Source organism: Diprion similis, chromosome 3, assembly GCF_021155765.1.
Source record: "Diprion similis isolate iyDipSimi1 chromosome 3, iyDipSimi1.1, whole genome shotgun sequence".
In the NCBI taxonomy this organism is placed as follows: Eukaryota; Metazoa; Arthropoda; class Insecta; order Hymenoptera; family Diprionidae; genus Diprion; species Diprion similis.
In genome coordinates this window covers 9,919,883-9,943,085 of record NC_060107.1, presented here as the reverse complement: position 1 = coordinate 9,943,085, position 23,203 = coordinate 9,919,883, and the positions used below count along the sequence as shown (strand labels likewise).

Genomic DNA, 23,203 nt, shown 5'->3' with positions numbered 1-23,203 from the left:
CGAAAGTAAACTTGTTGTTGGATTTACCTAGCAGCCGAAGTTCTCCTAAGCGGTTCCTCAGGTTCGCGTTCCACCGGTTCCCTCGAGTGAGGTGTTGTCGGAACGTTGATGGAAATAGGCGGATGGGCTTCTTCCAAAGCCGTTTCCGACGAAGACGGTGCGTTTTTGTTCTGCTTTTTGATCCTCGATATCTCGTCGTCCTCGCTTACTTGCCTTGCGGCAGCAGCGGGTGGCGCCTTCCTCACTTGGACCTGTTGTTTTCAATCAGACATTGGTTTTTCCGGGCACAAGGGACGTATGCAAGCGCCGGCTTTAAGCTCGGATTAGGAATATTAATTTGGGATATTACGGGCACTTGGATACCAGGGAAGTATCTGTTACGCTGACCGATTTTCCATTTTCTGAGGAACAACATTTGATCGGTCAAAAAATATTCTGTCGAAAAACGATCGAATCGCCTTTTATTTTAATTTTACGGAAGAAATGATTTCAGGTTCGTTAAATCCGAACCTCTGTGCTGATAAATGTGTATACATTCGTTTTTTCTACGTATTCAGTAAAAAAAAAAAAAAAAAAAACTACTTTCCAATGCAGACAAAATTTGGAATCAATATATGTTTTTACTTTGTTTAAAACTCTTGAGAAAATCTTAAAACAATTTGATGAGATGTTCTCGATTTCTTAAGGGTGGAAATTTTGATGAAAAAATTTGATGTAACTGTTTATTCGAGAACACAGTTAAAATCGTTGAAGCTTTTTATCCGATAGTCAGTTAAGAAATTGTCGAGCTGTTCATTCCGTACGTGCCATATTCTTAATGAAAAATCGCTATTATTTATTATTTAGGGTATATATATGAGGAGTGAATTTTGCAGACGGGATCGTGAGTGTGAAATTTAATGGAGGAAACGTGTGTGAAAAATAGTGAAAATGAGAAGAGTATGAGTAACTTTTCTACCAAATATGAAATGCTGTTTGAATGTGTCTATTAAATCTTCTTTATTAGTCAAATCTATAAACTCAGCCCTAGGCGCGCATGCTTAACACTGCTCCATAGTGATATTTTTATTATTACAACAAGAAACGCTGTTGATTAATAACTGCGATGAAAGAATAAGAAATTTTCAGCATCCTATAATAGCGAGGAAGGGGCACTCTGAATATTTATATTGAAATGAATAAAAAGAAGAAAAATTTTATAGAAATAAGTAAATTAATGAACGTAAATAAACTAAAACGAGGAAAAAAAACACGATTAGAGTAACAAACGATTGGTGAATCTTTTACGTGTATATGTGCAGTATACTTAGGACAAGGTGACGTTTGGTTACGGTTACATGTCGCATTATGCATTATGAGAAACACGGTACATCGCTTCGAACTTATTTTTCGTTGTAGGTAGGCCGAAAGCGGAGGAGCAGCCGCAGCTTCGTTTTGGTCTTAGGCTTATAGGGCGGGCTTATAGGCTCGGCTAGGAATCACTGTCAAAAAATAAAATTCCGACAGTTTACATATGTCTCGCTATGAGCTACTGCTGAGGATCTTTTCTTAATCAATGATCAAGATTTTTGAGATGCCAGCTGCGGCAAATCGGTGTAAGCGTGTTGTGTGTATGTATGAATTATGTTGACGTACGCGTCACTGTCCGAAATAATTTTTTTGACGATATTTTTAATTACTTCATCTTCCAAGTTTTTGTACATATTATTTGATCGAGTTTTGATAAATTTTACTGATAGGTGATTTTTTTTCACAGAATTGTAACGATTTTAGAAATCATTTTCTACGTGTGATTCATTCAAAAAGGTTTTAGCACGTTGTTGCAAAGAAAATTTTCCATTATTTGCAGAGAATTCATGAGATCTGAAATCGTTTTATAGACTTGACAAGAGTTCTTTGATTTCTGGGTACTTAGTTCTAATAATTTCACCCCTTTGAGCTATCATTTTCAATGTATAGAATTATCATAACTTGAAATTTCGGCACTAGTGCGGGAATCTACTATTTTGCGTACTCGTTTGAGTACCGAAAAGCGAATTTTCCGCACTCAGTTAGGAAAATGTTCTTACAGAACGTTCGAAAAGTATCAAATCGTTTCAAACAGCGGTAGGTACGCATTTTTTACAAATTGGGACTTGTGCTAACCTGAGGTTTCGGAGGCTGCGCGGGTTGCGCGGCGGCGGGAACTTCTTCCTTCTTCTTCTTCCCAACGCGCTCGCATTCCTGCAGCTTGAGCATTACACGGGGCGAGTCTGTAAGCCGGAAAATACCCGACAGTGGTCCTTTTCCAGCATCTTCCGTGTCCAGGACCTTCTCTCGGGTTGGCACTGCCCCCGTCGTCGAATCCGGTTGCGATCCGGTGAACCTGACGGCCCTCGAATCTCCGTCGGAATCCTCTCCGTCTCGTTGACGCATGAATCGACTCCTGTACCGAGATTTGTTTCGGGGTGGCTCGTAGTCTGGCGTTTCGTACCTGCTCCGAAAGATGACGTCGAGGTATCGGTTAAACGGAAATAAAAATAACCGGTCGGATGAAAATAATTCTGTTATTTATTAAGGGAGATTTTGGTGAACTTTTAATCATCGATTCGAAATTGTCTGGTGAGAAAATCTTTCCATCAATTTTTAAATTATTTTACTATAGGCTTTGGGAAAAAAAAAAAAAAAATTTCAGCCTCCTGCGATGAATGTACATATGCAAGGAATTTTTGACAGAATCTCATGAATTTTTTAATCAATTAAGAATGAAGTAACCGATTTTCCGACAAAATTTCATCGAAGTCTTCCCTAATTCTGAAGCATAGAAGCTTTAGGATTGGATAAAAAATAGAGAGGAGTATTTTTTATCCTTTTCCATAAGGATTCTGAGGAGGTTGGGAAAGATTCGTGGTGGAACAAGACTCACTCGTAATCGGGAACGTAGCGGTTTCTCGTGGAGCGGTCATCCTCTTGTTGGCGATACTGGGAGGCGAGGCGATGGTCGCTTTTACTCCTCATCAGACCCTGAGGTCCTCCAGGAGGCGCAAGGCCTCCGGATCCTCCCAGCATGTTGCCGCTTCCGGTCTCAGGCTTGATGTTCAATTCTCCGTAACCGGCGAGGTGCAAAACCATCTGGTTTGGTTCGTGAGGCAGCATGAAGCGCACTCTTCGGCTGTAGTCTCCTGCTTCATACTCGAAGTTTCTGCAGAGAAAAGCAAGTTTTTAGTTACAAACAAGTTTCATTACAGCGAACTTGCCTGATATTGGATATTGGTCCTTAACCGGAGGCCCAAGCTTTTTGAAAGTCAATTTCATTCATTTGATTATCAGGAATTGCTGCAGTTTTACAAAATATAGAACAAGTTTTGTACCAAGTTGGATCATCTTCGTTGTTAGCAGGAAAATAGTAAAAATACTTTCTTGGTTTATTCTGTCAAGAGTCCAAGCTCATTCTGATGGTCTAAAATATGATTAAGAGACTTTAAACTTCATGCTCAAAAGTAGATTAGATGTTTTACTGACTGTTCATAAAAAACACTTTCATTCAATTGAATGACGACAAAAATTTTTCCACTTTTCTATAGCGAAAACAATGATTTGAAACCAAGTACGGTACAAGGTACCAACCTGATGAACTCGACAGTGCGTAGAAAGAGTTCCTTGGTGTCAAGCAGCTCAGCGTCATCCCACGGGACGTTTTCGTTTATGTGGGCATCAGCGAGGTCGCAATTGCTCTGAATGTTCGCAATTTCAAGCTCGAGATTCTCCTTGAGGTGGACGAGCCCTCTGAGCTCTGTGCCCAGGTAGCGGTCCACCTCGTTTCTCAGGTAGTCGGTGCGGTCCTTTAGCGCCTTGGTGAGACGTCGATAGAACTCGTCTATCTCCTCCGAAACGGATGTGCAGTTTGTCTGGAGACCAAGGGTGTTCTTCTCGACGAGGGCCAGGGCGTCCTGGAGTCTATGCAGGCCCCTCCGCACCTGGAGCAATTCGTATAGGTCGAAGAGAATTAGTTGAGAGCTCGTGGACGGGATGCGGGAGGATTGATCATCGGGCACCAAAAACAACCCAGCTCCGTATGCAGGGATAAGATCGTTTTTCTTTTACTTCTTCTTATCGGCCCTTTGTCCAAGGAACACAATGGACGGCCTGATCTGCACCCGCTTTTTCACATCGCCACCCTCCACTTACTCTCGCTTCGTATGTCGAGGATAATAAAACTTGCTTTTTACCGCGAACCCCCCCCCATTTTAAGAGTGAAAAAATTGACGCCTGATTCGTGGCCAATGAGAAACGAAGCAAGCTGAGAAATGACACGTGTTTTGTTCGCCAATATAACTTAACCAAAGTCCCGCGAAGTCTTTGCATTTTTTTATTACCAGATTGTGTCATCGGCAATTTAGTATTGATAAATTTATAAATTCTACGTTTTTTTAATCGCCATGGCATCGATGATCCGAATGAAAAGGCTAATGAAGAAACTGAAGAGACCAAAGTGAGACGCTTGATCGATCTTGATATTAGCGGACAAGTGGAGGCTGGAAAGCGGTGAGATTTGCTAAATATTTTGGTGTCGAGTGACGAGGGGTTTTATTCTGCTTAAAGGGGATTACCGTTCGTCAAGGAATGCCTGAGGGTTCACAACAAGTACAGAGCGATCCATGGATCGACCCCACTTCGACTAAATTCCGAGGTGTGAAGTAACTATGAAGTAACTATATGGTGATGATAATGTGCGACCTTAATTCCGCATCTCGAATATCCTTATTTCACAGATCACAAGCTACGCGCAAGAATGGGCTAACAGTTTGGCGACAAGAGAAGCTTTCGAGCATAGACCGGACTGCCTGTACGGGGAAAATTTATTCTCTGCATTCGACGAAGACGACGAATGGTTTATCCTTGCAAGCGATCCCGTTCGATGCTGGTTATCTTATATTTGTAACGACGAATCGGAAAGTTAGGAGGAAAGTGAAAATCTTTGGGAATTTTATCTGTGACAATGATAATGAACGTGATCCTTACTGCATTAGGTACCAATATTTTATGGTCAACGAGGAAAATGAGCAGAAAAATACAAGAATTTGATGAAAACACGAGAGATTAATTGTTTGGAATGCTCTTATTAAAAAACGATTTTCTGGAGTTTTTAATACGAATAGCTTGCAATATTCGAATTATTTTCAAATGAATAACTTTATGACGTGGTAGGGATGCTGTTATTTGATTATAATTTGGGTTCACTATCATTGGCGCAATTAACGTTAGTCGAGATTTTTCAAACGGTTTCTTTCTCTTTTCCTAACTTTTGACACAGGCGCTATAATCTTTTCATCCTTTAACTGAGGTAGAGTTGAAATTCTAAATTTGAAAAGTGTCGAAGTCGCCGAATTCCGAATTTTTGTGGCCAAATTTAAAGTAAGGAAATCAAACTTTGACGAAATATCAAAGTTTCGAAAGGGCATCACTCCAACAAGTCAAAATTCCGAAAGTGCGAAAGTGAGAAAATTAAAAAATCTGAAACATCGAAATTCTGATTTTTGCATTCGACATTTGATATCCTTACGATCGAAATCCTGGTCACTCTGATTTTTCACACCCATTCGTCGAGTAAACTACACTGTGTGCGTATATTTCACACTTTATTTTTCGCAAATTTGCTCTATCGTAACTTGAATTTTTGGTATCCTGCATTTCGCAACTTTGAACCGTCAGGCTTGCGTCCATTCGAAACTTCGTTCTTTCGTAAAAGTTTGATTTCTTTACATCAAGTTTGGCCACCAAATAATTCAAAATTAGGCATTTTCAAAACTTTTTAAATTCGGAACTTCAACCCTACCCCAATAAGTGAAAGATTATAACCATAACTTATCTATTTGAAAGTCTCTCTCGAAAGTCCAGGTACTCCGAGATCGAGCTTTACACCTTCGACGAGTCTTTAGTCCAGCCGAAAGTCTCGTCCACAGGCCGTTTCACGCAGATGATTTGGAAAAGCACGCTAGAATTAGGGGTGGGAATATCGCTGCACTCCTCAGGCCGCGTTTTCGTTGTGTGCTGCTATCATCCGGTTGGAAACATCGCCGGAAATTACAACGCGAACGTTTTGCCACCAGTGAAAGCTGCCAAGTACAAAGACAAGGTTCGTGCAGTCGGCGGCTCCGCGTCGCTTCAAGCACAAAGGCGAAAACAAAGCTCGTTATAAGCTTGCAGCCGGTGGTCATGAACCGTGCCAGAAAATATTTGCGTGGCAGTATCTACTGCGTCGAAGTTCATCTATTTTACCACAGCACCCCTTCTCGCTTGACGTAGGACACGTCTTGTGCTTTCGTATATCCGCGGACGCGAAACTCATGTTGCAGAGTTTTTGATTAAAATATTTCCCAATTTTTAATTATTATTCTTCTGCTTGTTGCTGTACGTGAAAACAGTTTTTTATCCGAACGCAGAGAGCCGAAATAATAATTTTTTTTTTTATTCTTAACGTGGGAGCTTTTTTTTCTCACAGCGTTTCTGACTTTAATCAAGAAAAACAAAAAAATAAAATTTTTACACAAGTTCTTTATTCTTAAAAATTGTTTTCTTACTGCAGATTCTTTTATTTATTTACTGACTAATATTAAACCCAAATCAAACGGTTATTCCACTTTGCTTGTCATATCGGATCGCTTGTGAAGCTCAGAACTGCGCAAACAGGAGAAATTCAGTGAAATCGGTCCAAAACTGTTTCCATCGCACTGTATGCACAAATATGGCAACTCCGAGTGTCTAGTTTGTATATTTTTGCTTAGGTTCGCGCTGTTCAAGCGAAGAAAATTTGCAATGTAGGAACATTGCTGCTGCTCTAATTAATACAAACATCTCGACGTGTTGCAAGAAACATTTCCTTTGAAATTTTCTACGCTTAAAGCGATTCCCGATGTGCAGTTTCTGACAAGTCGAATTTGGGCTTTCGTGAGTTTGTCTTCGCCATTACAAGGGGCGCTCGTAATTCGTAGAAGGGTTAATTCGGCTGCTTTCGATCGGCACGTAGGCAGGTCGAAGAAAGTAAAGAAGGGACAGAAAAAAGTGCGCTATAAAACCCTCCTGTGATAAAAAAACCCGGTCAGAGAAAACGTCCAAGACGTGGTCAAGGGTGGCCAAAACCCAAAGCGCTGCGCCAGCTACGGAGCTTTCTGTGTGCCGAAAAGCTCGCGCCAATCCTCGTGATTTTTTCCGCGTCTCAGCCACCGAGTTCTTCGCATCATCTCCCAACGGGACAAAGGAACACGACGCGATTCGAAACTTGTGACTTATGTATATTTATATAAGCCGTTCTACTTGTTGATAGAAATAATACCGAGTCAAGTGGACAATGCGCACTTAGTTAGCGTCATGTTTATCCCTCGACAAAGCCAGTGGTGTTGTGGATTATTTTAGACGGAAAATATTTTCTCTTTACTATTGTCTTGCGCATTTTATATTGCGTTGTTCTTGTCAGGTGTTTAATATTTTTAATTAGACATTATTGAACTCGATATTTTGGCCTGAATTTTCTTACTCGAGGGTTTTCCGGGTCGTGCGAAGTAACAAAGATCATTTCAAGTTGTAAATAAACTGTGATAAAGCAAATTTTTTTAGGTGGAACGCTGACGATAATTTGTTTACAAACTTCTCATATCTTTTGTTAATTATTTATCTTCGTTATTTAAACTGATCGATTTTATCGTTTGATCGCCAGTTTTTGTGGAAAAGAACATTTCCCTCTACTCGAAATTTCAAGACTTTGTAACGAGGAATTCGTTGACGTGGAAACGCAAGACAGTCGGAATAAAAAATTCTGAAGATGTATCCAGGATGATTTACAAGATTTGGAAGCGATCTAATTTCATTCTTTCAATCCGTAAAAACTGTTGCAGTACACAGAATTTGCTCAATTTTTAAGGATTGACTCAATTCACACCTAAATGAATCGTGTATGTCTGAAGAAAAATTTGCAACTGAATTTTTGAAAGCATGACAAATTGTAAATAAAGAAAAAAAAAAAATTCGTTTACTCCTCGTCAGGATTTCATTAATACAAACTCGATGTAATCATTCGACTCAACGAATCTGTTTCATCAATTTTGTCTGGCCTTATATATTTGATAAAAATCACCGAAAATGAAGTAGTAAATTCAGACGATCTTTTTTTGAAGTCTAACGGTATAAAAAATAATCGCGATCGATTGAATTCAAACAAATTCCGAATAATTCGCGATTACTTTGATTAAGAAAAAAAAAAAAAGAAGAAAACATCTGAACGATAATTTGAACCGTGCTGTGAACGGTCAAAATACTCGTCTAAAAGCTACCAAATTGGCTTTTCGAAGATTTTGGCAATACGTTCAGATTCCCTAACTCGATTTATAATAATCATCGAAAAGTTGGCGATTCGTGAAATAACACGTGTAGGAATAATCTCCTGAGGCTAAAGACCTCTGAGTTAGAAAAAAGTTGGCTCTGTTGACGGCAATAAAACAATTCTCCATCCCTACAAGCATGTCGCGACATTTATTATCTTCTTTCTCGCGTTATAATTCCGCCGTTTGCGACTGGATGCCTTCGCTAGGCTGGAACGGATCTTCGAAAACTCGTCTCTGGTCCCCTCGACCTTCTTCATTACCCTTGTACTTAATCTACCCACCGTGGGGTTCGGCACCAGCGTTTCCGATTATGCGATATCATCCTCCCTGAGTTTAATGGGACGTTATGACTCCCAGGATTTTGGACTACTCGTTTTCATCGTTTTTCACCCGGAAGATAAGCCCCGAGGAATATTCCGACGTGTCTTATTCTCGAAATGAAAAAAAAAAAAAAAAAAAAAAACAGTGCGATCTAAAAAATCCGAATCGAGTTGAAGGAATTTTTGAAGCCAAGATCAATCTTCTTTTTTCTTTCCTTTTTTCAAATTATTCACATCGCACTTACCTGTGAGTTAATGCGAGTTATTTCACGCCTCAAGATGTCCATGTGGGCGTCCTTGCATTCGGAGCAGCATTTTTTATCGCAGTGAACGCAATGAGAGCAGTAACTTTTCTCGGAACAGACACCGCATCTTTCCATCGTTTGACCACTCGTTGGATCCGGAAGTTCGCCTGTAATCTCGATGTGCAGCTCGAGAAATCGCTGGAGCGTCACGTTCGTGGGGAAGGCTTGAACACCCTGCAAAAACAAAAAACAATGAAGAAAAAAAAAAAAAAATAATAATAATAATGCACATTTTCGAGGCTTTGAAAACATCCTTAAAATTTTATTTTCTTACCTGGTAAGGGATGCGATGCTCTGCTCGGCACTCCGGGCATTTCACCTGTCGGCGAACGTAGTCGACCAGCCCATCCATGCAGGGTTCCATGCAAAAACTGTGCTGGCATGGCAGCAGCTTTGGATTTCTGTACCGGTCCAGGCATATCGCGCACGTTAGCAGCTGCTCGAACTGCTCCATGCTTTCTGTAATTTGATGTATACATCGTTTACTGGGTGACCGTTTAAGGAGTTTTAAGGAAATATTACGGAGGTGACAAGTGATTTAGAGTATGATATGACGAGTGGAGTTAAAGTTCCGAATTTGAAAAGTCACGAAAGCGCTTAATTCCGAATTATTTGATGGCGGAACTTGAAGTCAAGACATCAAAATTTTATGAAACAATGAAGTTTTTAATAATCAAAAACTCGGAGGCTCAAAGTTCCGAAAATTGAAATATGATTTCGAACGTAAAAATATCGAAAATCGAAAACAAAGAAAGATCAAAGCGGTGAAATTTCGACAAGCCCGAAATTTACGGAATTGAAAAACTTCGATCGTTGAGCAATTCGATGTTTCAGATTTTTTAATTTTCTCACTTTCGGAACTTTGACATTTTGTCCTTTCGCAACTTTACACTTTCCTAACTTTGAGCGTCGGGATTCGAACCATTCGAAACTTTGATGTTTCGTCAAAATTTGATTTCTTTACTTAAACTTTCGCCACTAAAAATTCGGATTCTAACGATTTCAGAACTTTTTAAATTCGGATTTCAACCGCCCCGCAAATAAGTCCGGACTAATTTCTGTTGGAACAATGAAAGCTAAGCAACAATTTAATAACAGTTCTCCAAGTTCCATATCCCTGTGAAAAAAATCTTCTCTGAATTTCTAAGTACTGTAATTCATCGTCAATCTAACACCGTCTGATGTTAATCTTCCGAATCGCTGAGAAAAATTATTCTACAGCAAGTCGACGTCAAGTAAATTAATTTCAACACCACCATTTTTCACATTCCACGAAGCTTGAGGTAATTATCTCGAAAAAGCTCAAACCTCAGTCTATACCAGCGTTTTTTTCGGCTAACTTAACAACCTCGAAGTTTTCTCGTGCTTCCGAATTACTTAAAGTCGTAACTGTATTTCCCCTTTTCCACCTCTGTGATCGCTAACACGACAGGGTTTCGATTTCCCCGATCCAATGAAATTAACCCCCAAGCTTCTCGCGGTGAACTTATTTTCTCGATCAGAGTTACGGAAGATTTTCACTTTCTTTTCTTTCTTTTCTCAAGACTTTACCGCAACGAAATCTCCAAACACCAGATTCCAATAAATTTCTGGCAATGCTGTAACCGACGAATAAAATTTATACACCACGAACATCTGGTCGTCTTCCTGCTCTGAGTTAAACTGAAAACGAAATCCCAACGATCGCGTTGCGCGCGAATGGTCTAGAGTGTAAATATAATTTGGGAATGCAACATATTCGAGAAGATTGCTGCTCTCTCTCTCTCTCTCTATATATATATATACATATATACATTTTTTTTCTCTCTCTCTCTCTCTCTCGTTTGCCTTTTCCGCGATACGTTATAACCGTTGAAACGCCGCGTTTCTTACGCAGCCTCTGATCTCTGGTTCAAGTGTGTGTGTGTGTGCGTGTGTATCGACAGCAAGGGTACCACGTATTCCACGTGGTAAATTAGGGAGTCTTATTTCAGGCTTGACCTCACGTCTCTCGACGTCCGACGTCGCGACGCCCACCGTTCGCCTGTACGCACAGACGATGGTTTCGCCATTCGTGTTGAACCACCTTCGAGGCACACACGCTTCTTGGTACCGCGTATGTGTTTCCGACATTCGCGCCGTTCAATTATTCCGCGCTTTTGACGTCACACGTCCTCATTAATTTTCACAAAAATCTTACGCGTACTTTACTTCTTTTCCTCTGCACTTGTGTACCTAGATCTTACTCTTACTTTATAGTCTCTAATTTCAAGCACAAAGTGAAAACTCAGCTTTCAACATGTCATTAATTCGCTATCTCATACGTTAAGGAATTGTCCTGCTTGTGTAGACTTACTGAAAAGACACCAGCACTTTAAAAAGTGGCAAGGAAATACTCGCGGAAAAGTTGCCGCGGAATATTTTCACCAAGTCTCTTCACCGACTTTTTCAAAAGCTTGGAAAATAGAAAGAAACTTTTTTACGGTATTCAGAAAATCGCGGTTTATTAACTCTGAAACAGGTTCTCTTCACGAATTAATCAACCGTAGATATAATTAAAAGCTCTCTCAGCGATGACTTCGGAAGTAAAACTATTCACGATGTGTTTACAGTTCTACCAATTTATAGGCACTAGTACCGGATTCATCGATCGATGATTGATCGGATCCTGATGCGATTGGTCGAATCGATTCCGCCATCAAGAAATGTTCGCCAATTCACTTGACGTGCGGCGTTACTTTTTCAATCAGAGGGGATTGCAAGCTATAGTGAAACTAGTTAACTGGCTTAGCCGGGATGTTGATTCGCCTCTGTTTATCGTCATTGGGTGAATTTCTTCCGGTTCCGCTTCTTCTTCTTCTTCTTCTTCTTCTTCTTTTTATCCTTCTTCTTTTTATTTATCGTTTCAAGTTTATTTTAAGATTCTATTAATACAACTAAGGGTTTATTTTCGCACGTGCACGTGTCTATATTTCGCATCTTTTGTTCCATTCACAAGAATTTCACCCGACAAGTATACATCGCATCTATTTACACGCATGTTTTGCCAAGTTAGTTGACCCGACGTTAAAATAGCTACAAGGGTCCTTCGCGGTTTGCAGCACGAGTAGGTACTCTCTGCTGAATTATGAATCCTTCACGACGAAGGACAACGTCGAAAAAGGCAGGATAAAACCGTACAAGAAAGCGTCGCGACCGAGACGAGGAAGAAAATCAACTGCAAGCTCGGGATAAAAGGTGGAGAGAGAATCGCGACTGCAAATCTAAGCCGTGATTCAGCTTCTTTCTTTGTTTAAACAACGACGCTGCAACCTCGGAATGATGAGGAAAAAATTTGGGCAACGATTCAAAGCCGCGGGAAGGGGCTAACGGCGGAGCTGAGAAAAAGCTCGCGGCTTTTCAGGTCCTTCTTAGGACCGTTTGTCCTATATTTACGTATGAAAATTTGACTAAATATTATACGTGTTTGTGCTTTACCGCCTTTGACGCCGATCCGAACTCGGAGAAAATCGGTGCAGCCTTGCGTTTCTCACTGCGCGAGCTTTCTCATCGGCGGGAAAATTCGGACGGTGATCCTGGAGGCTTGTGGAAATCCTTGGGGGTTGCAGGTGGGCGGCAGAGCTTTGCGGAGAGGAAATCCTGGGGTTGTAGGTACACGTTTGGTGGAATGGTTACTTGGCACTACTGGCCGGTGCTTCGGCTAAACTTAGGTACCTTACATTTCCAGTTTCTTATTTTAAACATGGCCGCTCTCTTAGAATAGAAAACCGCTATGCAGCGTCTGCGTCGAAAAGCTCCAGAACCACGTGAAACTCGACGTACGTACCGGCAATCCGGAACGCGCCGCAAGCTTTTACACCCATCTCGCTAGCGAGGCAGGTCTCTGTTTTATCGACTCAGCGCCAAACTGCACTGCGGGGGCGAAAGCTCTAACGCAAGATGGCGTTTGGTATACCTACATAAAGATCGCCGAAAGCTCACTGCTCAAGACACGCGGAATGCGGACGCGGTGAGATTTTGAGGATGGGTTCAAAGAGTGTGTAAAGAGAATGGAACGGAATGAGACTCGAATCGATCGAAGCTTAACTACAGGAAAATTTGTGAAAAACCTTAATTATTTACAAATTCGTGAGGAGATTATTGTACTACAAAAGTCAATTATTCTTGACAATTAAGACGTTTTTGACTAATTCTTAGTGAACTATTATCCATTATTTCTAACAATTCCGTACACTTTTTGCTCACGATTGGATGAATTAACAAGCTCTTGATAAAAATAAGTCAATCAATCTTTCAATTAAAACATTTCTAGCGAATTTATTCGGGAACTAATCGAGCTACGATTCGTTAGTATTACTTCAAGGATATCCTTAATGTGGTGATGTTAAACCCAAATATAGTAGAATAATAATTGCAATCTCTATAATCTCTGTATAAACGTTGCTAGCAAAGTGGTGTTCTCAATTGAAATTCATGGTTCTGAAACGTTTTTACACGGAGGAGACAATGGTTTAATTGAACTTGACTTAATTATATAGTTTCGCAGTCTGACATGTAAGTGGTATTTTAGATCAAACGATTATACAGACGATGCGAATCTTTCTGAATGAAGAATTGACTTTTTTTTCCCTCTCTTTGCCCACGAAGTTCCAGAACTCAATTTTAATTTTTATATTAACTTTTCACGAATTTATCTTCTTTGCATGAGATTTTAAAACTCTCTGATCCCGGCCTTCTTGAATTCAAACAGTCAAAAGGTGATTCGTTTGGTTTATCCGATGCCTAAATTGCAACAAATGCGTCAGTAGCAACCCATCATTCTTACAGTCTCGGGTTATCTTCTCATTTTTGCGAATTATAGATGTGAAATCAGATTTCCTTTGCATGCGTTTTATAGAAAGCGATCGAAATCGAGTCAGAGCGTATAACTAAAGGCGTATTACACATCACTAGAGAATAACAAACGTGATTCATGGTCACAATTTCCTCTTCTCAAGTGGTTTTTCTTGCATGATTCATCTTAAAGCGAAAAAATACGTCTCGTATTTGGTAACATAACAAATTTCTTCTTTTTTTTTCTCTCGTTTTAGGAATTCGATAAACCCGGAAATTGAAGTGGAAATTCTCGTAATGTCTTCAATGATTTTTTTTCCTTCCGCAAAGAATGTATCGCGTAATAATGCAGAGGAATTTCCAGGTGTTTCGAAGTTTTGACAATAATGTAAAAAAAATTCTGTCCCGTTGTTCAAGCTTATTGTAAACGAGAATCTAGACGTGCACGATACTCGGTCAAACTGCCTATTCAAAAAGCGACATTTAAACTGATATAATTAACAATATAATTTCTTTATACCAAATTTCGCTAATAAGAGAAAAAAACAAACGAACAATTATTAAAGGTTGTAAAAACAAAAAGAAAAAGAAAAACAACTATCATTTTATTTAACGAATAAAAACGGAAAGATCGGGGAGAAAAATTTTTTTCTGCATTTGTCCCAACTCTGAAAAAGCTCATTGGATTTTTTGAGATTCTTAATTCCAAATCTTCAATTTTTTTTATCAACTAAAACGTTGCTTAGACGGTCTGAAAATTCTCAAAAAAATCTCAGGACTTCCATGTTTGACTTAAAACATTTCCAGACTAGAAGTTGATAAAAAAAAGTTGGATGTGCCAAAAAAATAGACACAAATCATTTTAAATATTCATAAATAATGGAGCAGTTGAATAAAAAAATCTGACAAAATTTGAGATACTGTTTTAGACTTGGGACAATCGTTCAAAATTTTTTAAATAAAATCAGAAATTTTGAGGGTCAGCCGTTGGTCGTGTTAGTACGTAATTTCCCATATATATATATATATATCGTACAAATATACAACTTAGTTGACTCGTAACTCAGCTTGCAGCAAAATCATTTCATGGAGTCAAGAATTAACGGAGATAAAGCGAATGAATAACGGCCAGTAGGAAGCAGACAATAGCTTTTCACGATTTGTATTTGTATTATTATCAGTCATTACATAATTCAAGTTTGTCGAGTCGTCGCTGCAGCCGCGCTTCGCGGATAAAATCTCTTCATGAGTAATTAATTTTTGGATGTAAATTATCGCCTACCACTGCGGAAATTGTGATTATTAATCCGCACATCGACTCGCTAAAAGTTCATTGAATCATTATTATTATAATTATTATTATTGTTATTACTATTTTTTATTTTTTTTTTAATAAATCTCAATAATTTTCCGTATTATTTCATTTTATCGAGTGAAATTTTTGGCCAACATTAACTAAGTTCCGTAAAAATCCCTGACTCACTCGTAAACGTAACGTATAAATCTGGCAGCGAGCCATTGGCGAGAGGATTGGAATTATTTAGTGACAGAAGAATCGAGAAACGAATCAGCGATTTAACGATGTCATCGGGAAAGCGCGGGAAGAGCTCAAAAATTAAATATTTCAGCAAATGGCAATTAAAAAGACTGATCTGATTAGTCAAAACACACCGACGAATATTTTACCAAGTAGAATACGCCATAAATAAGGAAAACACAGTTTCGCAATAATTGTTGTATTACGTGTAAATATTTTTTTCAAAAATTCAACATATCGTCAAAGTATAAATAATAAATTAAAGAGAAGGTTCTAGAATTTTTTTAAACTAATTTCCGTTCATCATTGACAATTGTGAATCAATGTTATTCGTTAGCAAATGACGCTGATTGACATATTTTTAGAAGAATAGGGAATAAAAAAAAGAAAAAAAAAAAAAATTAGAATTAGGAACGATGTAAATTAAGCAGGAAATTTTCGGAAAAAAAAAAAAAAAAAAAACTTTACATCGAATCGTCTTCGCGCAGCGAGAAATTTCTAATTAAACGTTGACCAACTACAATTCCAGTGAATATATAATTGTTTAATTGTAAACTTTTAGCAAGTATAATAGATGAATTTTTTTTTCCTCGGATGTGATCGACTGAATCAAGTAATTATGAATAAAAAAGTAAACGACAGCTGTGACTTACTTGTATTTCACTTCGCCTTTCGGCGACCTCTTTGCGTTGGGGGCCCCCTTAGTAGGGCCCCAACGATGGCACTTTTCTACCACCAAAAACGAGCGCTGTACCAGCTGCAATAACGAAACACTTTTCTATAATTTCACCCTTTCTTCGGTACCGAACGCGGCCGAATGCAAATTCGAACCATCTCATTCATTGAACCCGATAAATTATACAACTGGTTAATTATGAAAACGTGCAATAATACATCAACTTAACAAAAGGACAACGTTGCGTAGAGAGGTAATTGAAAATGAAAATCCGCCCTGCGGTTTGGATGAAGGGGATGGCGTGAAGGGCGGGGGGCGGGGGGGGGGGGGGGGGATGATTCAAGCGCTGTGTTTTATCTTGAGGCATTTTCAGCCCTAATATTCACGCGGTTGGATTAAAGTAAGGAGAAGGATATTAATTAGGATAATAAGGGAAATACATTAAAACAAATTTCACGAGGGTTATATAATAATTCTGTCGGTATCACTGTGTACAGTATACATATTTTAATAGGTGTGTATATATATATATATAAATAATTATGTATTTAATGTATACACATTTATTTATAGGTATATTTTACACAGGTTTTGTATTTAGTCAGGAAGAGTAGATCCTTGAAGAGGAATCGAAAGTATTAACCAACCGGAGAGCGTGATTGATTATTTACTGATTAAATGATTACATATTTAGATTAGATTATTTTTATACGTTTCTTCGGTTTTTCTTTACTTTTCTTCTCTCCGTTTATCTTCCCTCAAGCATTTCCGTCACCGATCACCGTCACCGTGATTTTTTTTTTTTTTTTTTTTAACGTCATACCGTACGGTATGGATTTCTTATCCTTTTACTTTTTCTTTTTCTGGTTTATTCTCTTCTTATTATTCTTCTTCTTATTCTTCACCGTTAACGCGGGACTTTTTTCTTTCCTCGGTTCAACTCATTTCGTTTACTTGAACACGGTTTGGACACAAGTTGTAGGAGAACGATTTAAGGGTGGAATCCAAAAACACATGTGCAACAAAAAAAAAAAAAAAAAAAAAGAAGAAAATTTCGAAAAAAAAATCAAACAAAAAACGTGAAAAAAAAATATTAGACACGAATAAAGGAATGGGAACGGTCAAGTAATTGGACACCGGGACGCAGAAGTAGTAGAAGAGGATTCGGCAGGCTATATTAGAGCACGATACTTGCGACCGAGAGACGAGATGAGACGAGACGAGACGAGACGAGAGCAGAGTTGCACGAGCCATTTTCGTATACATTGCTTTGGTGGTGTAGGTAAGTGTAACGTGGAAGATGCCGATGCAGATTACGATTATCTAACACTTAAAATTATACCTACCGATCCACGAGAAGAGGGAGAAAAAAGGGGAGAAAAAAGAAAAAACAAGTTCACGTATTAAAAGTATGACGGGGTCACAGACTGCCTCGCAAATTTTATGATCGCTTTTACACCAAACGGTTGTAGTTTAACGCTGTTCGTTAGATTAAAACAAAGATTGCATTTGAATTTTATTATCTTTAAATTTTCCGTTGGATTCAAATATTTGGCGAAAAGTAAAGAAAACAAAACAGGAAAAAAAAAAAAAAAAAAAAAATTAAAGAAAGAAAGAGAGAAAAAAGAAATGATAAAAAATAAAAACAACGATAACAAACACCGTAGCTGTAGCACGATTTCACTATGATATCCGGTCACGTGTATCCTTGACGCAGAAGGTCCTGAAGATAAATCCTTGAGCCTTGGGTTGTTCGATTATTACCGATTCTTAGGTGACGGTGCAGGTGATGTTTGCGGTTTTTTTTTTTTTTTTTTTTTTTTTTTTTTCGTCGGTGGCGTATATATTAACACTTGTTAGAGACACAAACCATACGGAAGATAATATAACGAACGATATGCGGGGTGAAAAATAAATTGAACGAATAATGATGATAGGAGGAATTATAAGCCAATGAGGTATAAAATAATAATAATAATAACAACAATAATAATAATAATCGAAGAAACTTTACGAGATGATGAGAATATGCGAATTGACGAGAGACGGGAGTGAAATTTGGTGGAAAAAAGAAAGAAAAACGACAAAAAAAAACAACAAAAAACTATTTAAACAAGACGAAAGAAAACTGAAGAACGAAACGGAGGAAAACGGTTATTCAAATTTCAATTCCAGGGTGGGACGCACCGCGTTTCGTCCGGGCCGGTTGGCCGCCCGTCCCAGAGTGAATGTCTCGACCCCTTAGTTATTTCTGGCCTCCTAGACCGGCTTTCCATCCTCGTTTTTCACTAGGTATATACTACGACGATCCCCTGCCCTCCAACCCCCGCGCTTTTCCCGCTGCCGCTTTATCTTCTTTTTCTTCTTCTTCTCATTTTTCTTTATCCCTGATTGTGAATAATAATCAAAAACAAATAGTGAATCAATTGCGAAGAAATAGTCGATCTGTCCGCGCTGAATTTTGTGGCAGCGATTTTTTCAAAAGTTTCTAGCCTAAGAGAAAGAAAAAATATTTTATGCAAAATAACAGCTGTTTACCTCGATTCAGAACGGTTTTTGCGCTGGAAAAACATTTTTTTTTTTTTTAATTTTTTTTGCAGTTTTTAAATACTAAGAGGTGATCGAAAAGTCTGAAAACATTTCAACATTCATTGAAGAATTTTCTCGAATTTTTTAATGCCAAACTCTATTTTTCCTCACCGCATGTTTCTTTGAAAAAAAAAAATACTTTGTGGTGTATAAATTTTTCTACCGTTATGAAAAAATTCGCATAATTATACTCTATAAAAAGCACAATATTTTACATTTTGCTTTGAAAATCCATATGTAAATAGTTAGTTGAGCTTAATTAATTTAATCATCATGGCTGGAATAGTTCTGAGACATATCGACAAATAGATGGGAATAATAGGATTTTATTGTCAACTTTGGATAGACCATTTATTTTCTTACAGTTCTGACTAGAAAATTCTGAAAAATGGAGTAACATCACGAAAATGTTCGCATTGTTATGCAGTTGAAAAAAATCGGATTCAATCAAAAAGAATCATATCAAATAAATGTAATAGATAAATAATGATTGTTGCTCTCCAGCTTTATTTAAACCTTTCAGAACTGAATCACTTAAGTTTAGGGGTAATTGTTGAAAATTTTTCTTCAAAATATGCTGATAACGACTTATTTTCTTCTTTTTATCATTGCAGTATTTCGCGAAATTGAAATTTTCATTTCTACTTTGACGCCTGTTCTTTACTTATTTATTTATTTATTTCGTAATTGTATCTTCAATTATTCCCTAAAGTCTAAGGGATGATTTTTCTGCCACCGAGGGTAATTGAAGTTTGTTTCTTTGGCTTTACGAGACTCAGCAGCTGCATTCAGACGCCACTTTTGAGGGCGTAATAATATTCATCCTCGCCTGATAAGGTTTGTATATACATGATGAGACGAAGCGAACTCACAAGGCTTTTCGGAATACCATAATTTTCGCTCTTCAATGATGACTTGGAAAAGTACACACAACGCTTGCACTTTTTTTGCTTTATCATTTAACATTCACCACAGATCCAGCACATTACATTTTAGCGAGTGCTAGATCATCTGGGGATTAATTTATCGTCAACCTCAATCAGGCGGATCAACACTAGAACTATCGGACCGATAGTCGAAACGACTGGTCTTCAAAACATAATCATAATAACAATAATAATAAATAGAGAATGTTTGTATTAATTTGATATGAAAATATTTCTATGTTTTCTTTTTCTTTTTTTTCTTTCTTTTTTTCTCTTATTCGTTGCATTAAAATCGCACAAGAAAGATTCTTTCTTTTCTTTCGCTCCGTGTCTCTTATTCTCAAACAATTCCAGCTAAAAACTTTGCACTTCGTGACTTGATGGTGGTGGAGCTGAGACATGTCGACAGAGAAAGAGAAAGAGAGAGAGAGAGAAAGGGGAAAATGAAAAAGAAAAACAAGAGAGAAAATAGGAACGAAAACTTTTAAGCAGAATAAAAAACTGCGCCGTCTAGCCTCGGAGGGTTGAAGAGAAAGAAAATGAGAGAGAGAGAGAGAGAGCGAGAGAGAGGGAGTGAGATTCCTGCAACCTCAAAATCCGTTTAATTTTCTCGAACCGAAAGAGCGACAGAAATCAATCCCTCGTGGCACTCAGCAAACCTCGAAGCTCGGATGGAGGTAAAGAAACGCTCTACAAGCTTCAACACTTTGAGTCAGATCGAAGACTCTCTGTAAAGAACTAGCGGCCTGCGGCAGCTGCGAAACGACGAGGCTTGTAAATAATTGCAAACGATTTGCGGGAATCAGGGTGAAAATTGCGCAGGTGATTTTACGCCGAGATACAGCCCTGTCGGTTATTTTCACTGTGAGCTATTATTACGCTCATCATGGTGAGTAAGATGCCCGCGGTGTCTAAGTAAGTGATTCTTTTTGCTCTTGGCTCTTCTGCATCGTGTATTTATGTATACATATATACTCATATTATCTATATCTAAAGCCTGCCTAGGATACGAGGATAGTTTATAATTGCGAAGAGTAATATCGACTCGTTGTGCCAAAGCCAGCTATAGAAAACCGGCTCAAACCTAACCTCGCAAAAGAAAAGAGCGGGAGATTTGAAAGGTGACAGCTGATCGACGGTTCAGTTATCGCGTTGCCGAATTAATTATCAACCCTTTGAGTCAGATGTTATTGTGCTTTGTCAATTTTTATAACCAGATCTTATTCTACGGTTTTTCGAGTCGCTGATTTCGTATTTCAAAGATTCAAGATGGTGGATCCAATATGGTGGAGGAAAATTTGAAATTTTATTGAATATGGTAAAAAAAATCACGCAGGGGTTTTCAGGATCACTGATTGGATTTGTTGTACTGAATTTTCGAAATCTGATTTTACAGTGAAATCATTAGATTATCGGTACTTCGATATATAATATGTACGTAAATAGATGTGCGAGAATCAGAGACGGCGAAGAAAACGCGGTTCGGTTATTTTGCTTGACAATATTTTCGGCAAGAATTCTCGACGGTCTAAATTTAAAAGTTTTCTAAATTCAAAATCAAAGAAACTGCAGGAGACTAATCGAGTTTCGGCGATGTGAAAAGAAGAAAAATAAAGTTGAAAAAAAAAATGTGGAAATCGTTCGTAGCGATCCCAACTGTCTTCATCTTAATCGTATGAGTAAAAAAGTTTCGCAACTTGATGCAAGGTAACCTGCAAGGCTGATCTTCGAGTTGAGGAAAACGGCGAAAAGGTGAGCTTTTCTATTCTCCGCACGTAACCTCGTTACCTATGCTCCATTTCAGGGACATTATATATTCAGAGGAAAAAAAAGTAGACGGCAAGAGCAGCGCAACAACAAAGCTGACCGCCTCAAAGAACGTCTCTGACAGGGTTTGGTATGCTGTGCTACTCGGTGCTAAACGTTACACCCTACCTATATTCACCTTTTTCGAGGTTCCGTCTGCATGCCGAAAACTTTTCGGGGTTAAAATAAGTGCCGAGCCACGTAAACCGGGGGTCGTGACCCGTAAAGTACCTCGTATTCCGGCGATTCTCGTTTTTCTTATTTTTTTCACAACATTGCAATTTCCCCGCCGTTTACGTCATCGTAGAACCTTGAAATACTACGAGTGAGATTTTATCGTCGTTTCAATTCCAACGCAGAAGACCTTTCTCGGATCTGAATTTTTCAGGGTGGGGGTCAAAATTTGGAAGCGTCAATATTGCGAATGGCCGATGTAGCAAAATTTCAAACATGTGAAAACAAAATAACGAAAGATGAATTGTTCGAAATCTTGATTTTTCAAAGTGTCGCTGATTAGAATGACTAGGTAGTAACCAGTGACTCAAGATTTCCAATTCTGAAGAAGCGAAATTCAGATTTACCATCTAACTCAAAAACTTGGTCTAATTCAAAGCTCTTTTCTTTTTCCCTAATGCAACTGATGATTTGTGAGATTTGTTTAGATTCATACGTTATATCGAGCTCTTAATTATTAGTGTAAAAACGGAATTTGTTTAGGGTGTAAACTTGTAAACTAAGAAAATTAGTTACGGTGATAAATTTTTTTACCTCGTCGAAGATAAAGTAACTCCTTTCTGACGGTGAGAATTGAAAACTTTGGAAAGTAGATATGAAATTTTGCACTGCATATAATAAAATATTGAACTTCTCGTAAGAAAGTGAATTGTTTGTTGAAATGTTTAGAGTCCCCACTCAAGAAATAATAATACTCCAATGTATACATCGGAAATCAGTTACATATTATTGCATCTCAAGTCTATAGTATATTACGTATATCTATATACATGTATGTATATATATATTGCGCAAACCACTCGCCAAAAATAACAGCAAACATATTATTACATTAAGGATACACACAGTTGTAGATATATACATGAAGTGGGTGTAGACGTGTGTATATTGTATAAAAATGAGCTTCGAAATCCTGCAAACGACATGTAAAAATTCCGGAACTCATTCCACTGGATCAGAATCACCGGCTCTGCATATTTTTGCAATAAATAATGTTTATTCGCATATTTAGACTATCGTATTTGTTTGTAAAAGTTGTAGAACCGAGTCGAAATTGAGGTATGATGTATCTAATTTTGCAAACAATGCTTTTTTCAGGTAGCTTAGCCAGAAACGAGAGAAAGCAAACTTGGAAAATGGGAGACGCGAAGGAAAAAACTAAGAAGTCATCAAAAGCGAAGGAGAAGAGTGAAAAGCATTCAAAGACGAAGAAGACGAAGCTGGTTTTAACCGAGTCGGAAAAGCAGCTGGGAATCAGGATCATCCAGCCTGATCAGTAAGCCCGTTTTCACCAGGCCTGTGTGCTCCATAAATTTGGATGCTTTGATCATCCCGTGGTATTGTAGCTGTTTGAAATACGGTGCGTAGGAATTAGGCAAATTGACGAGATCATGCGAGGCTCCATTAAGGGGGCACATCCGAGTATAGATGGCTAGAGAAGTAGGAGAATTTCCAGAATTTTCATCTAAAAAACTGTTTATTCGATTCCATCCGATTCTTTTACATTTCAAAGTTTATACATTAAGGTGTATTCAGTAATTTATTCATCAAAATTCATTCACTCGTAGCGTTGTTACAGTGGCTGGTGTAAAACATGTTTCACACTGACACGGTTTGCGGTGCCTAAGATTTTGGACAGTC

General features: G+C 38.3%; 2 protein-coding genes across 6 annotated transcripts in view; one reads left to right on the top strand and one right to left on the bottom strand.

Annotated features, from left to right (window-relative positions):
- LOC124404229 (RING finger protein nhl-1) overlaps nucleotides 1-18,283 on the bottom strand; it is a 31,869-nt gene extending 13,586 nt beyond the window's left edge. For 2 of the 5 annotated variants that reach the window (XM_046878195.1, XM_046878196.1), the window contains exons 1-8: nucleotides 18,195-18,282; nucleotides 15,985-16,088; nucleotides 9,257-9,441; nucleotides 8,923-9,156; nucleotides 3,607-3,956; nucleotides 2,906-3,181; nucleotides 2,146-2,473; nucleotides 28-251 (exon numbers count right to left, since the gene is read on the bottom strand). In XM_046878195.1, the coding sequence (XP_046734151.1) occupies nucleotides 28-251; nucleotides 2,146-2,473; nucleotides 2,906-3,181; nucleotides 3,607-3,956; nucleotides 8,923-9,156; nucleotides 9,257-9,436 (1,592 nt within the window). In that variant the 5' untranslated portion in view covers nucleotides 9,437-9,441; nucleotides 15,985-16,088; nucleotides 18,195-18,282. Of the gene's footprint in view, nucleotides 1-27; nucleotides 252-2,145; nucleotides 2,474-2,905; nucleotides 3,182-3,606; nucleotides 3,957-8,922; nucleotides 9,157-9,256; nucleotides 9,442-12,438; nucleotides 12,655-15,984; nucleotides 16,089-18,136 lie in introns of those variants that run through there. The other 3 variants (XM_046878192.1, XM_046878193.1, XM_046878194.1) reach the window with 3 other exon arrangements.
- LOC124404231 overlaps nucleotides 17,028-23,203 on the top strand; it is a 37,126-nt gene continuing 30,950 nt past the window's right edge. The window contains exons 1-2 of the mRNA XM_046878203.1: nucleotides 17,028-17,289; nucleotides 22,661-22,838. Of these exons, the coding sequence (XP_046734159.1) occupies nucleotides 17,217-17,289; nucleotides 22,661-22,838 (251 nt within the window). The 5' untranslated portion in view covers nucleotides 17,028-17,216. The remainder of the gene's footprint in view (nucleotides 17,290-22,660; nucleotides 22,839-23,203) is intronic.